At 40.6% G+C, this 18291-nt stretch overlaps 2 protein-coding genes across 3 annotated transcripts; one reads left to right on the top strand and one right to left on the bottom strand.

Annotated features, from left to right (window-relative positions):
- Positions 1 to 137: 137 nt before the first annotated feature.
- On the bottom strand, positions 138 to 9836 carry LOC139949111 (vesicle-trafficking protein SEC22a-like). 2 transcript variants are annotated; one of them, XM_071947514.1, is made up of 6 exons: positions 9528 to 9836; positions 8610 to 8874; positions 6810 to 6973; positions 5552 to 5749; positions 4946 to 5073; positions 138 to 3504 (listed from the first exon to the last, which is right to left on the bottom strand). In XM_071947514.1, the coding sequence occupies exons 2-6, from the start codon at positions 8783 to 8785 to the stop codon at positions 3229 to 3231; spliced, it is 942 nt and encodes a 313-aa protein (XP_071803615.1). In that variant the 5' UTR covers positions 8786 to 8874; positions 9528 to 9836; the 3' UTR covers positions 138 to 3228. The 2 variants fall into 2 exon arrangements, with proteins under 2 accessions (XP_071803615.1, XP_071803616.1); XM_071947515.1 differs by having other exon boundaries at positions 9691 to 9836.
- Positions 9837 to 10184: 348 nt separating this feature from the next.
- LOC139948769 (uncharacterized) lies at positions 10185 to 17414 on the top strand. Its single transcript, XM_071947087.1, has 6 exons — positions 10185 to 10276; positions 11135 to 11635; positions 12169 to 12286; positions 12959 to 13070; positions 14077 to 14163; positions 14507 to 17414. Exons 2-6 carry the CDS (start codon positions 11209 to 11211, stop codon positions 15902 to 15904), a joined length of 2142 nt encoding a protein of 713 aa, XP_071803188.1. The 5' UTR covers positions 10185 to 10276; positions 11135 to 11208; the 3' UTR covers positions 15905 to 17414.
- Positions 17415 to 18291: the final 877 nt, after the last annotated feature.

Here is an 18291-nt window from a genome sequence, read left to right as displayed (position 1 = left end):
TCATAAAAAACTCTAACCTACCTCCCATGATTGGTTGCTTTGTTTCCGACAAAATAAATTCTTTTTCTGAATAACATCATTACAAACTGCGGCTATCTGTTTGTGCTTTGCATTTATGACTTCCCAAAGTTTTCGAAACTCGGGCTGTGACATTGCGATGGAAAGGTTTTTATCTTCCAGAATCATGCTTCAACACCAAAAACAAAATGGATAAGTTACCAACCAAGGACTAATAAGCAAAATTCTTTGCGCACCTTGCTGAATTGTTTATTGGTGTTTGAGTAACTCCAACATCCAGCCAGTAATTTTTTTTAAAAAGTACCGGTACCGGTAATAATTACTGGGTCCCCAAAACTGTTCAATCAGTTTGACCACCTGATTAAAAATAAGGATCATTTATATAATACTTCACATTTTAAAGGCAGTAGACACTATTGGTAATTACTCAAAATAATTATTAGCATAAAACCATTCTTGGTGACAAGTTATTAGCATAAAACCATTCTTGGTGACAAGTTATAGGGAGAGGTTGATGGTATAAAACATTGTGAGAAATGGCACCCTCTGAAGTGCCATAGTTTCCAAGAAATAAGTAATTGAGTCCACGAATTTGATTTTGAGACCTCAGATTTAGAACTTGAGGTCTCGAACACAACCATCTAAACGCACACACCTTCGTTAGACAAGGGTGTTTTTTTTCTTTCATTCATATCTCGCAAATTCGATGACCGATTGAGCTCAAATTTTCACAGGTTTGTTATTTTATGTATATGTTGAGATAAACCAACTATGAAGGCTAGTCTTTGACAATTACCAATAGTGTCCACTGCCTTTAATTAAAAATAATAAGAGGTTAATTTAAACGATTTTTCACCGAAAGACCTCCCAAAACAGATCTATAGATAATGAAATGATGTTTCAAAATGGAAACAAAATTTCAACAATAAAATCAGTGACACAATAAAATCAGCGACCAGCAAGTAGCGGGATAATGTGGTCCCGACATTAACGTGTTTACATCTTTAACGGTAAAAGGCTATCTTATTAATTCGAATTAAAAGTTTTACCATCATTTTGGTGAAAAGCAGGCAATGATACCCAAGTAAGAGGCCATTCCGTAAAATAATCAATGTTTAACAATTATTTTGATTTTATGAAATAAGTGGCCTGCAGGCGGGCGAGTCAAACAAAATAACAAACAAATTAAATTCAATTTTCCAACTCAAACTATAGAAGTACTGTCTATGCAGCTAGTTGGTTGTTAACAGGAAACTTTGTTTTGATCGCCGACATCACTCAGCTTTGGTTTCATCTAAAAAGTGGTCTTTGTGCAAGACAGTCTTGTTGAAGTGGTAAAGCTTATACGGTTAAACCATGCCCTACATAGGTGCACATACACTCAACCCTACACACATCAGACCATTCCACCGATAACAACATCTTTTGCACCAAGACTAACTACTGGTAAAGAGTTGCCTGCTGGAAGCCAGGAAAAGCCATTGAAGAATCCAAAGTTGTGAAAACTTTTGTTTAAGCCATAACTTTGAGCCATAACTGTGTTCTTTGTCAGTCAATTTAAGAAACAAGTTGGGGTGGTTGGTTGGAGTTTTTAAAAAAACTTGAAATTTTTCACTATTTTGAATGCCCCCCAATGATTATAAAAAATTATTAAGCCTGGTTCATTACTTCCTGTGAATGCGAAGCAAATTTGACGTGAATTTGACGTCACAACCCTCCTTTCGATCCGATATTTGCAAGTGAGTTGAGCAGAGTTGAACTGCTGCGAATTATCCGTTGCGAATTTGTGACGCTAACATTCGTATCGCATTCGCATTCGCAGGAATAATGAACCGGGCTTTAGTTAGTTTAAAATTGATTAAAATAAGGGTACAGTCCCAGGTACATGTATTATAGTTATCCAATTAACACAAAGTTGTTAATAATTATTTACATTGTCATTTAGCACCAATTGACCTTTATGGAGCAGCCATCTTGTTTTGCTTCCACTCACACCAATGAAACCAAACTGAGGCTGAAGGGGAAAATTTAGTCTGAATACCTCTTCATTACAATGAAAAGCACTCTGTTTGTTGTTGTGTAAACAGGGAATCAGACAAAGATGGTTTGTGTAAACAGTTGGCTCAGGACTATAAGGTCATAATTGCCGTCTGTATGGATTTTATTAAATTGGTTTTGCATGTTTTGGAGATCCTGCTGAATAACGTTTTTTTATCAAGAGTGGTCTGGAAAAGAAATTGTTCGGCCCCAAAAAACGATTGTTTTCAAAGTACATTTAGAACATACATTTCAATTTTTCTGGATTTCGATTTTTTGTTTCTAGGTTTGAATGTCTTCATTTAAACTACACCCGTTGCTCATTGTTTACAAAATGCATTTGCAACTATTGCACCGAGCCACATTTTGTGAATAGTAGCACACCAGCGGGGCCAAATTTGATAAAAATAATTTTTATAGGTTCACCAGCCAAAATACCATGTAAAATCTGTGACTAATATCTTGAGAGTTTTAGCTCAGTAAAGGTGATCAAGTAATAGTTTCAGCGTGAAATTGGCGCCCTGCTGTATTCCATGGGGAGCGTAACAGAGCCAAATTTCATAGAGAACCATTTGCTGCTGAGCAAAAATGAGCAGGATACCAGTCAAAGATGGTACATGTACATTTAAGTGAAATAATAATATGACTGGTAAGATTAATCTGGTAAACATATCTTTGTTGTGCTGAGATATTTTGTTTGTTTAACCAACTCCATGGAATTGGGCCGTAAATAAACTTTATTCAAATTAATACCTTGTGGTGACCCTGCTGCTAATAAGTCTGTTACAACTTTATTTATGTCCGGAAGAACAATTATTATGAGATGTTTACCATGATACAACCATCACAAACTGTAGACAGGAAATTTTCACAGATGTAAAATTTGATTTGATTTGACCTTGTTGTCAGAAGTCAATCTCAACCTTTGCTTCACCAATATCACAAAAGATTTGTTTCAACAAAAGGTTGACATATTTGTCGGAACTGTGTGGCAGGGGTAAAGAAGTTCAGCAGCGAACATTCTTTCAGGACTAACACAACACAAATGTGAGACAGTTTACTGGCATCATACAAAGTAGGCAGATAATTTTGACGAAACAGTCTGGCAGGACCCATACAATTGAGTCACAAACTCTGCTTCGACAAATACAAGAAAGTTTAGTGTGAGTGATATCATACAGTGTAGTCAGGTAACTTCGGCGGTATTGTCCGAGTTTGAATTCTCACAGCAGCGAACACAGCGATGCCTATATTGAAGAAGGATGTCAGACCATAACGGTAGGCGTGTAGAAAGAGATAGGCCTCGATGGACGTCAGACAAAGCATCACAAACAGATTCTTAAAAGTCCTCCAAGATGTCCGATACAGAAGAAGGTAACTCTGTGCGAGACCAAAGATGCTGGCGCCAAGAAACAGAAAAGCTGACAACGCGGTGAAGTGAATATCATCCTAAACAAAACAAGAGAGAAAATACAGAGTTGGCTAAAATCACGTCAGTGCCAGGCTTTCAGGTACACTAGGTGGCAGCAAACTTCCCAGGCGAATTTGCTGCGCTTGAAAATGTGTGCATGCTCTGATCTATTTGAACAATTAGTCTGGACTCCTAAAGATCTTAAACCCTTCTACTCTTTGTAACATTTGCCAGTGAGAAGAGTACTGGAGAAGACAAAATATTTGAAATTATTATACCCCTTACAAAAATTCTGCCTTTTCATTGTTTTAGAGCGTGTCACATGATATGTCTTAGTTTAACTAGAAACCTGCCAGCCGTGTGATAGTCTTTGGCCATGCAAAAGTACTATTGCATGGCAAAAGACTATTACATTGCGCGCACAAACCCAGACGTCTTTTTTACCCACCTCGAACCCAATCAGTTGTGCATCTGTGCATCTGAAATGCGCGTACGAACGTTACGTGTACGAGGATGATAAATACACTGCTAAAAATGGTATTCTTGAAACAAGAAAAACATCTTATTTTAAGAAAATTATTCTTGTGTTACTCCCTAGAAAATATTTTCTAGGGAGTGACACAAGAAGATTTTCTCAAAATAAGATGTTTTTCTTGTTTCAAGAAAACCATTTTTAGCAGTGTAGTCTGTTGGGGTGTTATAAACCAAATATTGACTGCTTACACCTCGGGATCAACTCTGGAGTCGTAGCTTTAACCATAGCACTCAAAGCAGTCAGTATTTGTATACCATCCAACTGTATTCATAGGTCTGCTAATCAAGTGGGAATAGTTGTCAGTGTCGCCACAAAAGATATAGCCTATATTCAAGGCGCACGCTGCAGAAGAACCCCAGATGTCACACACGAAAAAGACCAGCGCGAACGAGAAGCGGGTTTATCAACTCGTTTAGCAGTTATTTAAGATCATGAAATATTCATTTATGCATTTTCTGTGTGTTGCCCTCAGTACAGGACTTTTTAGAGTGTCCATTATCCATGAGGAACCAGGAAAATGTGTGTGTTGGTAACAGCGTGTGTGCACGGGGCGTGTGATCTATTCACATCTAGGTGATTGTGTCTTCTTATTGGCCAACACTCATCGGCTAATGCATTATGCATCACATTTCTCCGGCCAAAATCCTAAGCAAAACAACGAGTTGGTAAAGGCACTTCGCTGCTCGCGCTAGTCTTTTTTCATGCATGACATTTTGGGGTCAGGTGACATCTGGGGGGTGCTGCGTGCGCCTTGACTAAAGGTTACAAAAGATGGTGATGAAGAGTTGTTTCAAGGGGCTTTACATGGAATTATGACCCATCACCCAATTTAGTTGAACTTTTGAAAACTTGACTAGAACAAGATTTGAACCTTTGAACTCTGGACTAACGAGCCTGATAACCCTTTACACAATAGAACAGTACATTTTGAAGTGATAACTCACGTCTAAAATCATGGGTCCAGCGTTGAATATCCTCCCAACTCGTATAAGGTTGAGTGTGAGGCAGAGCGAGCAAAGGGCGAGAGTCAGTTTACCTAACCAGTCCAGTGGTATGAGCTGCTGATGGTTTTCTGAAAGAGAAAAGAGAGACAAATTTGAGGTAAAGTCTTTCAAAAAAATCGTTGTGTCAGTGCAAAAAAGAACAAGTTGTAGTTTGATTTTGCCAAAAACATTTAATTTCGCGACTCTAACCCTAACTCTGCTGATCAGAAACAGCAGAGTGCAGTGCACTTGACTGCTCGGCCATGAGACAGAGACATATGTGTACAATGGGAGCTTACCGAGTCCGATCAGCACCCAACCAAAGTCCTAAAGTTTGCTTAAGGTCTGAATTGAAGAGGAGTAATCTCAGATGTAAACACTATTCCATTCCCAAGAGAAAAAGGGACAAAGCCTTGGTTGTTGTTTTTTGAGACGCTATAAATGGCAGCTGACCTACCAAGTAAATCCAATGCTCCCGGTCATGTGAGCTTGCTCAGAACTATGTAAATTTACCTGTAAGTCTGCTGCCACTTAGCGTTCTTAGGTCTCGCATTACACTCCACTTACCAGCTTGGGGGCGATACACACGAGCGACTCCATTTTTCTCCGATGGGTAGTTATCACCAGGAATGGGACCCAGGTCTTCGATGCGGATGCGATGAGGTGGGCGAAGCTTAACCTCTTGCGACATATCTGTTAAGTTTATTTTAGTCTGTAATGTCCTTGTGTTGTTGAAGCGCTGTTTTGTCTTTTTGATCACAGTGTCTGGATGTGGAATAGACAAAAACAGTTCAAAGGTCAACACCATGTCTGGAAATTCCTTCTGTAAATCTCCCAAAATCCACATCAAGGTTTTTCCCCATGTTCATCCATTCTCTGCGCGGTGGTCCAGACGCACAGACATTGGTCAGGGACGTGGAGGTGATTGCCTGTGTAAATTAACCGGCCGGCATGGCCCCAAGGGTAACTGAGGCTGGGGCATCGAAGGCCAGGGGCAACAGCAACCACAGGCAACAGAGGCAAGGGGTAAAAGAGGCAAAGAGCAACAGAGGCAAAGGGCAATAGAGGCAAATGGCAATGGAGGCAAGGGGTAACAGAGGCCAAGGGCGGCAGAGACCAGTGGGAACAGGGGCCAGTGCAGCAGAGACCGGAGGCAACAGAGGCCAGGGGCAACAGAGACCAGTGGCATCAAAGGCTAGGGGGAAACACAGGCAACGGAGGCCAGGAGTAACAGAGACCAGGGGCAAAACAGGCCTGGGGCAACAGAGGTTAGGGGCAACAGAGACCAGGGGCAACAGAGGTTAGGGGCAACATAGACCAGGGGCAACATAGACCAGGGGCAACATAGACCAGGGGCAACAGAGGTTAGGGGCAACATAGACCAGGGGCAACATAGACCAGGGGCAACATAGACCAGGGGTAACCAAGGGCATGCGGATCAACAATGTTATTCATGCTTAAAGGCACTGGACACTATTGGTACATGTAATTGTCAAAGACTAGTCTTCATAGTTGGTGTATCTCAACATATGCATAAAATAACACTGGTCTCAGATCATTGCACAGTGGACAATATTTTGAAACCTGCACTGGGCGCACAATGTATTTTGCTCAGAGCGCTGGGCAAAAACTTTGAGTCCTGGGCAGGCCCGCCTAGCATCGCCCACAGTGGCTACAACAGAGGCCAGGGGCATCAAATGCCAGGGGGACAACAGGGGCTACAGAGGCCAAGGGCAACATAGGGCATGGCATGGCTTTGTCGTAAAGTTGACAAGCCTGCAAATTTGTTTTATTTTAAATTCTGTTTACAGAAGAAACCTCTTACCGAATTCAATGAGTGCGTACGGGCGCCGACAGTTCTCCACTCGTTTACCATCATAGGTTGAGATGAATGATCTTTGGATCTCATCCAGGAAGCAGAATGCCAAGACAGCCGGGTAGTTCTCCTCACACATCATGATGAAACACACACCAAGGGATGAAATAAGACTGCCGAGAAAAGAAAAAAATTACATTGATAACAAAGAGAACTGAACTAAAATATGGACTTAACGTAGTCAGCAGGATAGAAGCTAGACCAATTTTAAGGGCAATAAATCAAATTATTTAGAAGTCCACCAAGGGCGTGCGGATCAACAATGTTATTCATGCTTAATAATGGGGCCATTATTGGTGAAGTGGGGCCAGGTTTCCAAACTGTTTGTGTATAAAGGGCCATGCTATAGGTTAAAGGCAGTGGACACTATTGGCAATTGTCAAAGACTAGCCTTCACACTTGGTGTATCTCAACATATGCATAAAATAACTAACCTGTGAAAATTGTACACAAACATACAGCCCTCCATTAGGAGTTTGGCACTTGGGATCCAATTTGAAAGGGATTTCACATGCAACCTTATTTTGTTTAACCATCATTGGATAGAATAGATCAGATCTTTCTCTTTCCAATCATTGTATGGAGGGTCAGTGGTGACAATAGGAAAAACTCCATCTTTATAACAAATGGCCTTGGTGCTGAGTCTCGAGTGCTTTTTTGTGTGGTACTGGGTCAACAGAAATCGCCTACTGTATGGTATAAGACGATGGTGGGGGGGGGGGGTATGAGTTCATCCGATTAAAGTCGGCCATGGTAAGGAAATTGTTAAGGCCGAGTCACACTGCGACGATAATGAAAGCGATAACATGATCACGACGCAAAGAGAACGTATTCTATTGGTTGAACTGCTTCACGCAGAATACGCCCACGCTTTATCAACCAATCGAGAGCGTGCATTTTTAACGTTCTCGTTTACGCTCTCGTTATCGGGGCCTGTGTGACCGAGCCTTTACGGTTAATCGTAAATGCTACAATTGGAGACAAGGGGAAACTATGTAGGTGGCAGCAGATTAGCCAGATTAATTAACTGTTCTTAAAAAAAAACATACACGTAGCTCAGAAAACATTGAACCACTGGTTTTATCTCAGAGTGGACAAGACCATACTCTTTTTGCAAAAGGTACTTTCATCTGACAATCTCATATCTAACAAGGAACTGTTATAGGGGCACAATGGCCAAGACCAGGGCAACAGATTGCCATGGTCAAAGTCAGGCCTGGTATGTCTAAGTGCCACCTATGGTGTCCAAAATTTTCTCATGACACATATCAACTAGATTTTAAGATGTGGACAGCCTTTTCAGTTTTTCAACATATACCCTTTGATCTAGAAATTTTACTCTATTAAAATCTACTCAGAAGGAATTATGAGTGCCACTTATTGGCTGCAGCCTTTAAAGTTTTCAAACGTAATACCCTTTGATCAAGAAATTAACTGGATTGAAATCTATGATGAAATAGAATAGGGGACTTTTGGGACGCTTGGTGGCAGCAGACTTAGCAGGTAAAATCCATTGTTCTCTGTAATGTGCGCAGTAAGTGCGCAGGCTCAGAACTCTGTAAACAATGGAAATTTACCCGGTAAGTCTGCTGCCACCTAGCGTTCCAAAGTCTCCCATTAGCTGTTGCAAAGTGCTGACCAATGGCCTGGCGTTTCGACACTAGCAGAGTCTTTCTCAAAGGCTAAAAGAAAGACTACAAGGGTCGAAGCTTCAGCCCATTAACTATTATTTGGTTGAAATCTACTCACTGTAACCAATGATGTCCTGTGAATAGCGAACATCTATCTGGGTAGCGAGAAGCTCTCTTGGCAATGAGCTTAGCGTACTTCTTACTAATGAGCACAGCTTCGCTGGGCTCGTGGTCGGTGGTCGCCGACAGGGGAAGACCATCCTTAAGACGGGATATCATCGCAAACTGGACCATGACGAGACGGTAATGCTCCCGTAGGGAACTGGCAAGATTTGGCGGATCGAAGAAGGACGGATTGGCCGTTGCAAAACTTTATGATGAATCTGTCAAAATAAGGGGGAAAATAGTTAATTGGGTGAGGAAACCTGAGAATGTCATTCTATATTTTTGTTTTTCATTCTCATTTCCTATCTGTTTTATTTCTAACCCAAATGAATTGCAAATGGTGCTGGAGCCAACCAAGGACAGGAAGTGCAAGTGGATGTGGGGCTATTAACTATTGTCGTATTCACTTGACAGTATTAACTCAGCTCGAACTAACGATTAAGTTTTTACATAGGCGTGGCGCACAAGCTAACGTGCTGCGCTACTTTTATGCGTATCACAATCAATACAAACCAGTTTACTTTACGCGTAAGAAACGCATTCAATACATACTGGTCGGTATGTTTGATTGTGCCGTGACGTGTAAATTCCGCAGACTGCATTATGCGTCAATGAGCGCCATGGCACTAAAATAAATGGATGCGTGAACTTGTGCCCCGTGCCTAAATAATTTTATAATATTTTTTTTTTAGTAGTATTATAATCTTCTCATCATTTGTGTTTATGTCATGAGTGACAAAAATTCATTGCAACGGCCAATTGGGTCAACTGTCCTCTGTATTTTATGAATGGTTGTTTGACTTTGATGTTCTAGTTTGACAACCACATTTGACATTGGTTCGTTTTTCAATAGAATCGTATGCTTCCTTACCAACCACACCAGCTGGCCACGGATCACTCATCACTCATCACTACCTGACTGCACACAGCGCTGCATGCAATTGCAAGCGTACTGACTGATTGTATGCTGGGTCCGGGATCTTCAAACTCAAAGAACATTCATCATGTTCACGATCATGATAATCTAACCAAACCTTTCAAGTAGTTACGTAATTATCTGTGGAGCTTTGGCGGCTGCTCATGTAGTTTGTAAACCATGGAGGTAGAATGGAGTGTAAACAGACTCTTGACTTTAGTTTAGTTTTTAATGTGGGACGGGATTCAGGACACGTCACTCTCCGGTGTCGGCGTCTGATTAGAAATTCATACCGATTCGAGAATATTACCATTAAGCGCAGCGCCCCCGCAAAAATGTGAAACTTTTGTGCGCAAGTTTGGAGCGCGCGTCCATTCGTGATATCAGATATAAATTTGTGCGGGCAAGGTCCGAACTTGCGCGGTATTTTACTTTGCGCTTATCAAAACCAATGCATTTATACCCGGGTCCCGTTTAGAAGTTAGACTTCATTCCAAGTCAATTGTGTTTTTTTGTATGCACGAAACCTTTGTACCTTTCCACAAGAGAACAAACCAATATCGCAGGAGGACTTGGACGCAAGTTTAGTTTACTTACGCTTTTACGAGGGAGGGATCGGAGGGCAAGTGAAGTATTATTATATGGTGGACAGAAAGAAACACGACAGAAAGAAACACAGAAACACGGAACCAGAGAATAAAATTGTAAGTAGAACATAAACCAAAAGAATCACAAGGACTTCCAAAAAATTGATCAAAACCTTTGTAATCAACCTGTTTGATTATGTAAATGTATAAAACATGAAAACGCTAGGCCTACCGCGGCAGGGTGACTAAATTTAATCATGATGATGATCATGATGATGCAGTCTTTTGCAGAACAGGATTTTACTAGCAGGGACGGGTATTCACGGGTATTCCCCTAATGCCAAGCAGTAACTGGGGCCATGGAACCATGGAGCCTGCTACGTGCTAGTGCTATCTGGGGCCATGCATAATGGGGCTAACTGTCGTCCCCTTACCCTATCGTTTTGCTATGATTTTCTGAACACCCAGCAACTAAAAATCCCCCGAAATGACAAACACACCCCTAAATAATTGGCAGTAAAAAAATCGATTCTAGATTCAAAATAAGATATAAAGAGAAGTAGGTAGCTATAAATTTAATAATAATGATAAAATAAATATAGTTACGTTGCGCTTTAATTAATTAACTCTTTGATGGGAGTTTTTGCTCTGAAAAGAGTCGGTTTGGTCTCGATGTATACTCTGCTCTTCTTCAGGAGAATTAGGCCGTGTCAGAATTGGCGACTTCGGCTACAGCTACGGCTAGGGCGCGCGCGTCTGCTATTCTTCAACACTGACAGACACGCTGATCTAGCCGTAGCTGTAGCCGAAGTCGCCAATTCGGACACGGCCTTAGATTCAAAATGTCAACTTGCAGCCATTTTGTTTCTCTTCAAACCAACATAACATGAAGTAAAACTGAAGCTGGAGAGGCAGAAATGCCATTTTTGGGTAAAACGTGAATTTTAATGTGAAACAATTTCTTTTGTCACAAAGGAAACATGACATGGTGGTAACATCCTAGAGAAAGTACACAGAGGTATACAGCAAAACTCCAGAGCAGTATCAATATGGCGACCTCCACCAATGCGGACCTGGAAACTGATGGCTTCAGTCCTGACGGTGAAACCACTGACCATGCAGCCAGTTTAGATGCCTTAAAAAGCCAGCAGAGCCTTCTTCTTCAAGAGATTGACGATGACTTGGGGGATGGTTTTGATGACGATGCAGGAGGAACCCCGAAAGTGTTCATGCCGGGACTTCAGCCATTTGACCGGGGGAGAGGAGGACTTCCAAGCAACTGGAGCAATGGCACAGTCTCTGGGGATTCCCCGCTCTGTCTGATGCCGTTGACGAAACAGAGTTGGGAGTTTCAAGCCATCTTGTCGGAGTTTAAAGATGTGGAATTGACGGTCAAGACGATTGAGCGCATCGAGAATCGGAAATTGTGGGAGAAGTTTGAGTTGGAAGAGAAGTGGATGAAGAAAAATACAGAGGGTGGGTTTTACAGTGATTTACTTTTTTTATGTGACCCTTCCTCATGCGAACAAAACCGAATACCATTTCTTGTAACTGACTCAACACCAAATATGGGACCAATTTCATGGCTCACTTACTGTAAGCAAAGAATCGGTGCTTAGGAAAGCATGGAAATCTGTGCTGTGCTTTTGACGTGCGCATTTCGCAGGTAAGCAGGGAATTTTAGCGCGTGTGCATGCCTACTTCACATCACTAGGCCTTCGTTGCACATTTACACAGCTAGTGCAGAAATTTTGCGCTTGGAATTGTGATTGTAAGCGCAAAATTTGGCGATAAGCAGAGCCACCCAAGCCCATATCCAGATCCATGTAAATTATAAACAGTTCACGGCAAAAGCACAGGGCACCACAGCATTTGCTGTGGGTGTCGTGGGTTTATTTAATGAACAAAACAAACAGTGTTTGCACAGTGTTTACGACAAAAGGTTTTTATGGAACTCGTGAAGTTTTTGCAGAACGTTATTTGGCAATTTTTGTTTCCTCTTGATGCAGTGATGAACGAGGTTTATTTATTCCATGGAACGACAGCCCCAAAGGAGCAGATATGCCGCGAGGGATTAGACCAGCGTCTCAGCAGGATTGGCTACTTCGGACGTGGCATTTACTTCAGGTAAACTTTATACTGTGAGAAGAAAACACAGTTGCATTAGTGAAGAAGAACCAAGTCTAAAAATGGAGCAAAAAAGGATATAAGACTGGTCACCAGGCCAGTGCCTAAACCACAGCCTCTTTGTCCTGCCAACAGAGAACTTTACATTTCTACGCCCGGGTAGTACCGGTAGTCAAAAAGCAGGACAGTTCTTTTCAGAACTAAGAAGTCTCCTGAACAGTTCGAAAAAAGGAAAATAAATCTACTATGCGGTAGTAGAATATATAGCAAGACAGTTCTCTAAAGAACTTACTCTATCTGGCAAGTAGATACACACATGGTGTTACCACAAACCAAATATAAGTTACTTATTAAGTTATTACATTAGTCTTACCCTGCCCTAACATTGGTAATGTCTTGATCTTTTTAGAAGACGGGGGCCTTGTTAGAATTAGGGCACAACAAAACAGAGGGAGGGGATGACAAATATTCATATCTTCTTTTATACAACAACTCTACCTACATGTATGTAAACAATTTAACTAACTGGCAAGGTGACCATAGAAGAAAGACAAAAGACCAACAAAAAAGACCCAGAAGAACATTCCCATTAAAAAACATACATGTATCTTTTATGTTATCTTGTTTTTCTTTGCCTTTTGTAAAAAATAAAATGCGTTTTTTTTCTTTCAGCAATGATCCCCGTAAATGTGTATCCTACACACAGAGCGAGGAAGGTAGCAAGAGCTTCCAGCTATCAACGTGTACCATATACAAGTGCAGAGTGTTGTTGGGGAATATGAAGGTAAGACAGTGTTTGTATCAGAGCAAGCAAGTTCAAGTGCGCACATGTCAGTTGACCCCTGTCTAGCAACACGCGTGCGCAGATCGTACTCGCACGGTTTGAAGTCTAGTCAACCATCAGTACGTTCTAAATTTTGTGTTTAATTGGTTAAATATTATGTGAATAGAGGATGATCTCAATATTTCAACTGTTACCTTCTTATGGCCAAATAGACATTGTAGATACCGGTTAATAACTATTTTACTTTCAAAATTTGCATTTAGTAATAAGTAACTCGAGTCAAAAATGCACTCAGCCGGGCGTCTTTTTCAGCCGAGAGTCAAAAACGGCTTATCTATTATAATGACCCCTTGACGCCAGTGGAGTGACAATTTTCCCCCAACTGGGTTTGAACACAGTTCTCCAGCTTTGGCAAACTGAGGGCGCTATTTCCCACATCATATAGCCGCCACTGATGTCACGATTCCTTTGTCGCGTGGGTTTGTTTGACCCCGTGTTTTTCAGAAATTTGGCTTGGAGCGTTCTGGAGAAAAACTCTATTTTACCATGTTTTAACGTGAGGTAAGAGACTCGTTATATTTTTTTATGTTTCCTATGGACTGCAGCTATTAGAAAACTGTAATAACTATATGTTTGAGATCATCCTTTATTTGCTGTTTAATTATTACTTGCTGAGGTGCTGTAGTTTTTGAGAAGCTAGTAAAACAAGTCATAAAAACTATGAAAAATGTTTTTGGTGACATTGTTTTACTCATTTCTCAAAAACTACAGCACCTCAGCAAGTAATATTTTAAGGTAAGCTTTCTACTACCATTATCTTCAAACAGTGTAAGTTTAATGTAAATCTGTGGACATTGTGTTTTGTGTCGTAAAAAGTACCCAAGTCCTTTAACCAGTTAAATGTCCCAATCATGTTTGCTTTACAATTCTCGTGAACGGGGACAGGCAACCTATTATATATTTGTTAACATTAAAAGTTTCCAAATAATTGATTTTCTTTTTGTAGGTATATCCACCAGGACAGAGCGATAAATTCCTCAAGAGAGAACCACTTCTGGAGCCGGGTGGCCATAAATATCACGATTCAGTTAAGGTAACGATGTCTACTGGACTTGGAGGACGATTTAATTAAGCAAAAAATTTCTGGCAGCCAGTCTCTAGAAAATATGAAAATTAATTGGACAATTAACAGTTTTGCCCCAAACTAATTTTTAATTCATTCTAATTTACATCACTTATTTTTGATGTCATTTTTTGTAAACTGAATACATTTTTTAATAATATTGATAATAATAATATCAAAGTCTTATATTAGCGCACGTATCTACCAAACAAGGTACTCAAGGCGCTGAGTATATACAAATCTTCGGACTCGTTGTTTAGTATTTTTAATAAAATCAAAATGAGAAACTGATTGCTGTGTTTTGTTTCATCAGGGCCATGTGAAGCAGTATGATGAATTTGTCATCTACAAAAGTGAGCGCGTCATGCCAGAGTATGTGATTTCCTGTTTCACGCCAACAGCTCCCTCGACTGACAAGGCGTCAGCTGTCGGACAGCCTGTTTCGACATCCGCGAACCCGGACTCGTACAGTGGCTTAGACGAAGATGAAGTAAACGCAGAGCTGAGAGCGGCATCTGCCAAGAAAACTCAGAAAAATGGTGCCTCGAAAAAAGATTGTGTTGTGAACTGCTTGTCTGGAGATTTGGACGAGGATGAGATAAGTGCGGAACTGAAGGCTGGCGCTCTTCCAACATCGCAACTGGAAGATGAGGAAACTCATCCAGAGTTGGAACAGGAGGGAGGCCTAGTGGAACTAGATGCGTCCAATAGACACTGGGAGGTAGAAGCTGAAGAGCAATGGCATTCTCTACAGGAGGTTCCTCCAGAAGCGAGTATTCTGAAGGAGAAGAAGAACCGTTCAAGACACCAACCTGTCGAGACATCGGAAACTGATTTAGATGTGGTGGAAAATCACCTTGATGATTCTGGCGAAGAAGAGGAGAGTAGTTATAGTTCAAGAAACCGAAACATTGAGAACACGGAAACTGATTTAGGTGTGGTGGAAAATTGCCTCAATGATTCTGGCGATGAAGCCAGTAAGCCAGGGATCAGGACTGCTTCAGCTACACACTCTAGCCCTGACGCTCGCCCATCGGACCAAGACGATAATGCTGCATGGGGTTCGACTTCCAACGAGGAACATCAGCGTAAGTTAGAAGCAGTACGCACAAGGATGAAGGAAAACCAGCCTTTGAAATCGGCAGGAGAGTCTCGGCAGGAGCCAGCCGCAGTGACCCCAAAAACTGAAACGGAAAGCGGGAGATACGCTAGAAAGGAACTCATTGACCCAGAATTTCTGCCCGTCATTTTGGAAGTTCGGGAGCGAGTGCAGAGGGCACGGTTACTTGAAAACCAAAACAAGGACAAAGAAGCTAAGAAGGGAAGTAGTTCTGCATCTGCTTCTTCCCGAGCGCCAGTGAGGTCAAACAGAGAGCCAGATCCCAACGCGTGGTCCCCAAGTGAATTAACAAAACATAAAAAACTTCTGGAAACCATTCGAGTGAAAGTTCAGGCGGATAGAAGGCAGGAGGCTCAGGACAAGAAGAAGAAACAGAGAGTGGCGGGAAATGATGATCAGCAAGATATTACCGACAACTCAGCCTCCTCCTCATGGATGGTGGATGATGACGGAGTACAGGAACTACTTGATACGTTAATCGTTCAGTTTATGGAATTCACGGCGTGCGAGGAAATTGAGGAGGCCAGGGAGTATGTGATGAAGGCAAGCATGGACGTAAACAAAGCCATCGTTAATTACTTAAATGGATGATTCACTGGCATAATTCATATTGGTATTTTCTGGCAACGTTTAAATGATTGCTTTCTTTTTAGTGAGCATTTGCTCACTTTTCCCTGCCAAATATTCTTCTCATTTCATTTTGTAGAGTGTTAAGTATCTGCCGTCTGATTTCACCAAACTCTTCCTAACTTTAGGTGTAATCTTAGTACTTAGAACAGGTCCCAACCTTGCACCATAACATGTAAACAGTAGGATTAATCCTAAGTTAGGACGAGTTTTTCATCCCAACTCGAGATAGGATTAATCCTAGCAATTCGTGAAATCGGCTGCTGGTAAGTTCATCTTGCAACTCAAAATTATTATCTAATTTTTGGTAAACTGCTGTATTTAGTGCTTGTTATTTCTGTGTCTTAAAAAAAAAAATCCTTTAAAAGGCTAATCTGTTTAGCAAGATGTTCTAATAGATCACTCACAGGAGTTAGAAACGGTGTTGATGTGGGTAGTGTCATCTAACTATATTGGTACGTATACTTTGCAGGAAAATACTGTATGTTAAAGCGTCTTAAGCGTTACTTAGTGTATAAGAAGCCACTAATATTGTTATCCAACAACTGTTGTTAAACAAAATCCAACAATGATGGTAACTCAATTCTCAATCTGTTGGGATTGTCATTATGGTGGTGGATGCTCTGTCCAAAGTTGAATATTAATTAGTTTGCTACAGTAGTCCTGATACAACAGAATCAAACCAAAACATGCAGTTGGATTTTGATTGGTTGGGAGTGGCTGTTATCTAATCATTGTGGGAAGGGCCTAATGGATTGGTCTAGGTGGGAAATATTTTGCGGTGGATTGTTACCTTAAAATTAATTTCTGCATTTACGCGTAGATTTTTACAGTTTACTGACTAATGGAGATGTGTGGTCGATCAATCAATCATTTTAACATTTATTTCCACATTCACATGGAGGCATCATCCTAAAAGCTAAATTCATCTTTCAAAAAGGGGTGAATAATATATGCACAGAAGGTACCTTGTAAATGTGTCACTTTGGCTTCGTAATCGAAATTGCGTAATAATGACATTGATTGTTGATTTAATGCTTCATTTCTGTCGAGTGATAAAGACAGGGGACGTGTCTGTACTTCAGGGCTCGAGATTGGTGTAAAATTGCTTTCTAGCTCAAAGTACTTAATTTAAAAACCATAACCTTAATGAGAAAGAGCTTTCTACACAAATTAACTTGTAAATTGGTTTTATTTGAACAAGCACCAACAGTCTTCAGAAGATCCATAACAGAAGATCCATCTCATTTGTCTGATGGGTTAGTATATTTTGAAACTCATTGGAATTGTATAAATACCAGACTCAAAGTCAACATTCGAACATAATTTCTTTCTACAAAGTGACTATTGTTCAATGGCAAAACACAAGACTGCCAGACTCGTCAGACCATCATGAGTTTACTGGCCCCTCGAAGCTAAAACCACTGCCCTCGGGCCGGCGGTAGTAACAAATTCAAGCCATGCACTTGATGTTTAAAATAAGTATGTGTTTAAACCATGAAGTGTATCATGTTACTCAAATTATTTTTTCGTAAGGTACCAGTAATGATCATTAATTCACATGCATATATAGAAGAGTTTGCGGTAACACCATGTAATAATCTCTAAATGAGTTGGGGTGGTTCTGAAAAGAACCTTTTGCGACTCGTATCCTGTTGCGGTTTGTTGGGCCAAGAAATTGGGCCCAGAACTTGAGCCTGGTGCACTATTACATATCGGCCCTGACAACCCAGAAATCGTACGATTCATAAGATTAGATTGACACTAAAAACTTCAATAAATTCCATTTATCAATGAAACAACTTGTACCATTTTCACTTAATAGTCTTTATTCATGCTGGCCTCTAAGTTAAAAAAAAAATTAATCGTTAGATTAGTCCGATACTCAAAACTGAAATAAATGCCAATTATCAATGAAACAACTTGTAGCATTTTCGCCTAAATGCAGTGTATACTTATGGTAATTACTCAACAAGTCAATTATTATAGAAACTTACTTGGTAATGAACACTGCTTGAGCTGTTGATATTATAAAACATTGTGCGAAACGACGACACCCTTTAAAGTAGTTTAGTTGTAGAGAGAGAGGTTTTTCCACCTGAAAACATGACGCCTTTCTGAAGCATCTGAAAGCACACAATTATATGCAACAATGGTATTTTATCTTTCATTATTTTCTTGCAACTACGATGATCAATTGAGTCAAAGTTTTCACAGATTTGTTGTTTTATGCATATGTTGGGATACACCCAGTGAGGCTGTTTGGCTTTGACAATTACCAAAAGTGTACCGTCCTTTTAAGTCCTTGTTCAGACTGTGCTCTCATGCGTTAAAAAAGATCATGAGAAAAT

The sequence above is a fragment of the Asterias amurensis genome, chromosome 16, assembly GCF_032118995.1.
Source record: "Asterias amurensis chromosome 16, ASM3211899v1".
NCBI lineage: Eukaryota > Metazoa > Echinodermata > Asteroidea > Forcipulatida > Asteriidae > Asterias > Asterias amurensis.
The sequence above is the reverse complement of the archived record's forward strand: the minus strand, read 5'-3'. Positions and strand labels throughout refer to the sequence as shown.

Bases quoted from the DNA above. Each gene is read 5' to 3' on its own strand.
- LOC139949111 (XM_071947514.1), bottom strand. From the start codon at position 8,785: ATGGTCCAGTTTGCGATGATATCCCGTCTTAAGGATGGTCTTCCCCTG. The intron at 6,974-8,609 runs GTGAGTAGATTT...TTTTCTCGGCAG, and splicing joins ACAGGACATCATTGGTTACA to TCTTATTTCATCCCTTGGTG. The intron at 5,750-6,809 runs GTAAGAGGTTTC...TTCCACATCCAG, and splicing joins GTACGCACTCATTGAATTCG to ACACTGTGATCAAAAAGACA.
- LOC139948769 (XM_071947087.1), top strand. From the start codon at position 11,209: ATGGCGACCTCCACCAATGCGGACCTGGAAACTGATGGCTTCAGTCCT. The intron at 11,636-12,168 runs GTGGGTTTTACA...CTCTTGATGCAG, and splicing joins GATGAAGAAAAATACAGAGG to TGATGAACGAGGTTTATTTA. The intron at 12,287-12,958 runs GTAAACTTTATA...TTTTTCTTTCAG, and splicing joins GGACGTGGCATTTACTTCAG to CAATGATCCCCGTAAATGTG.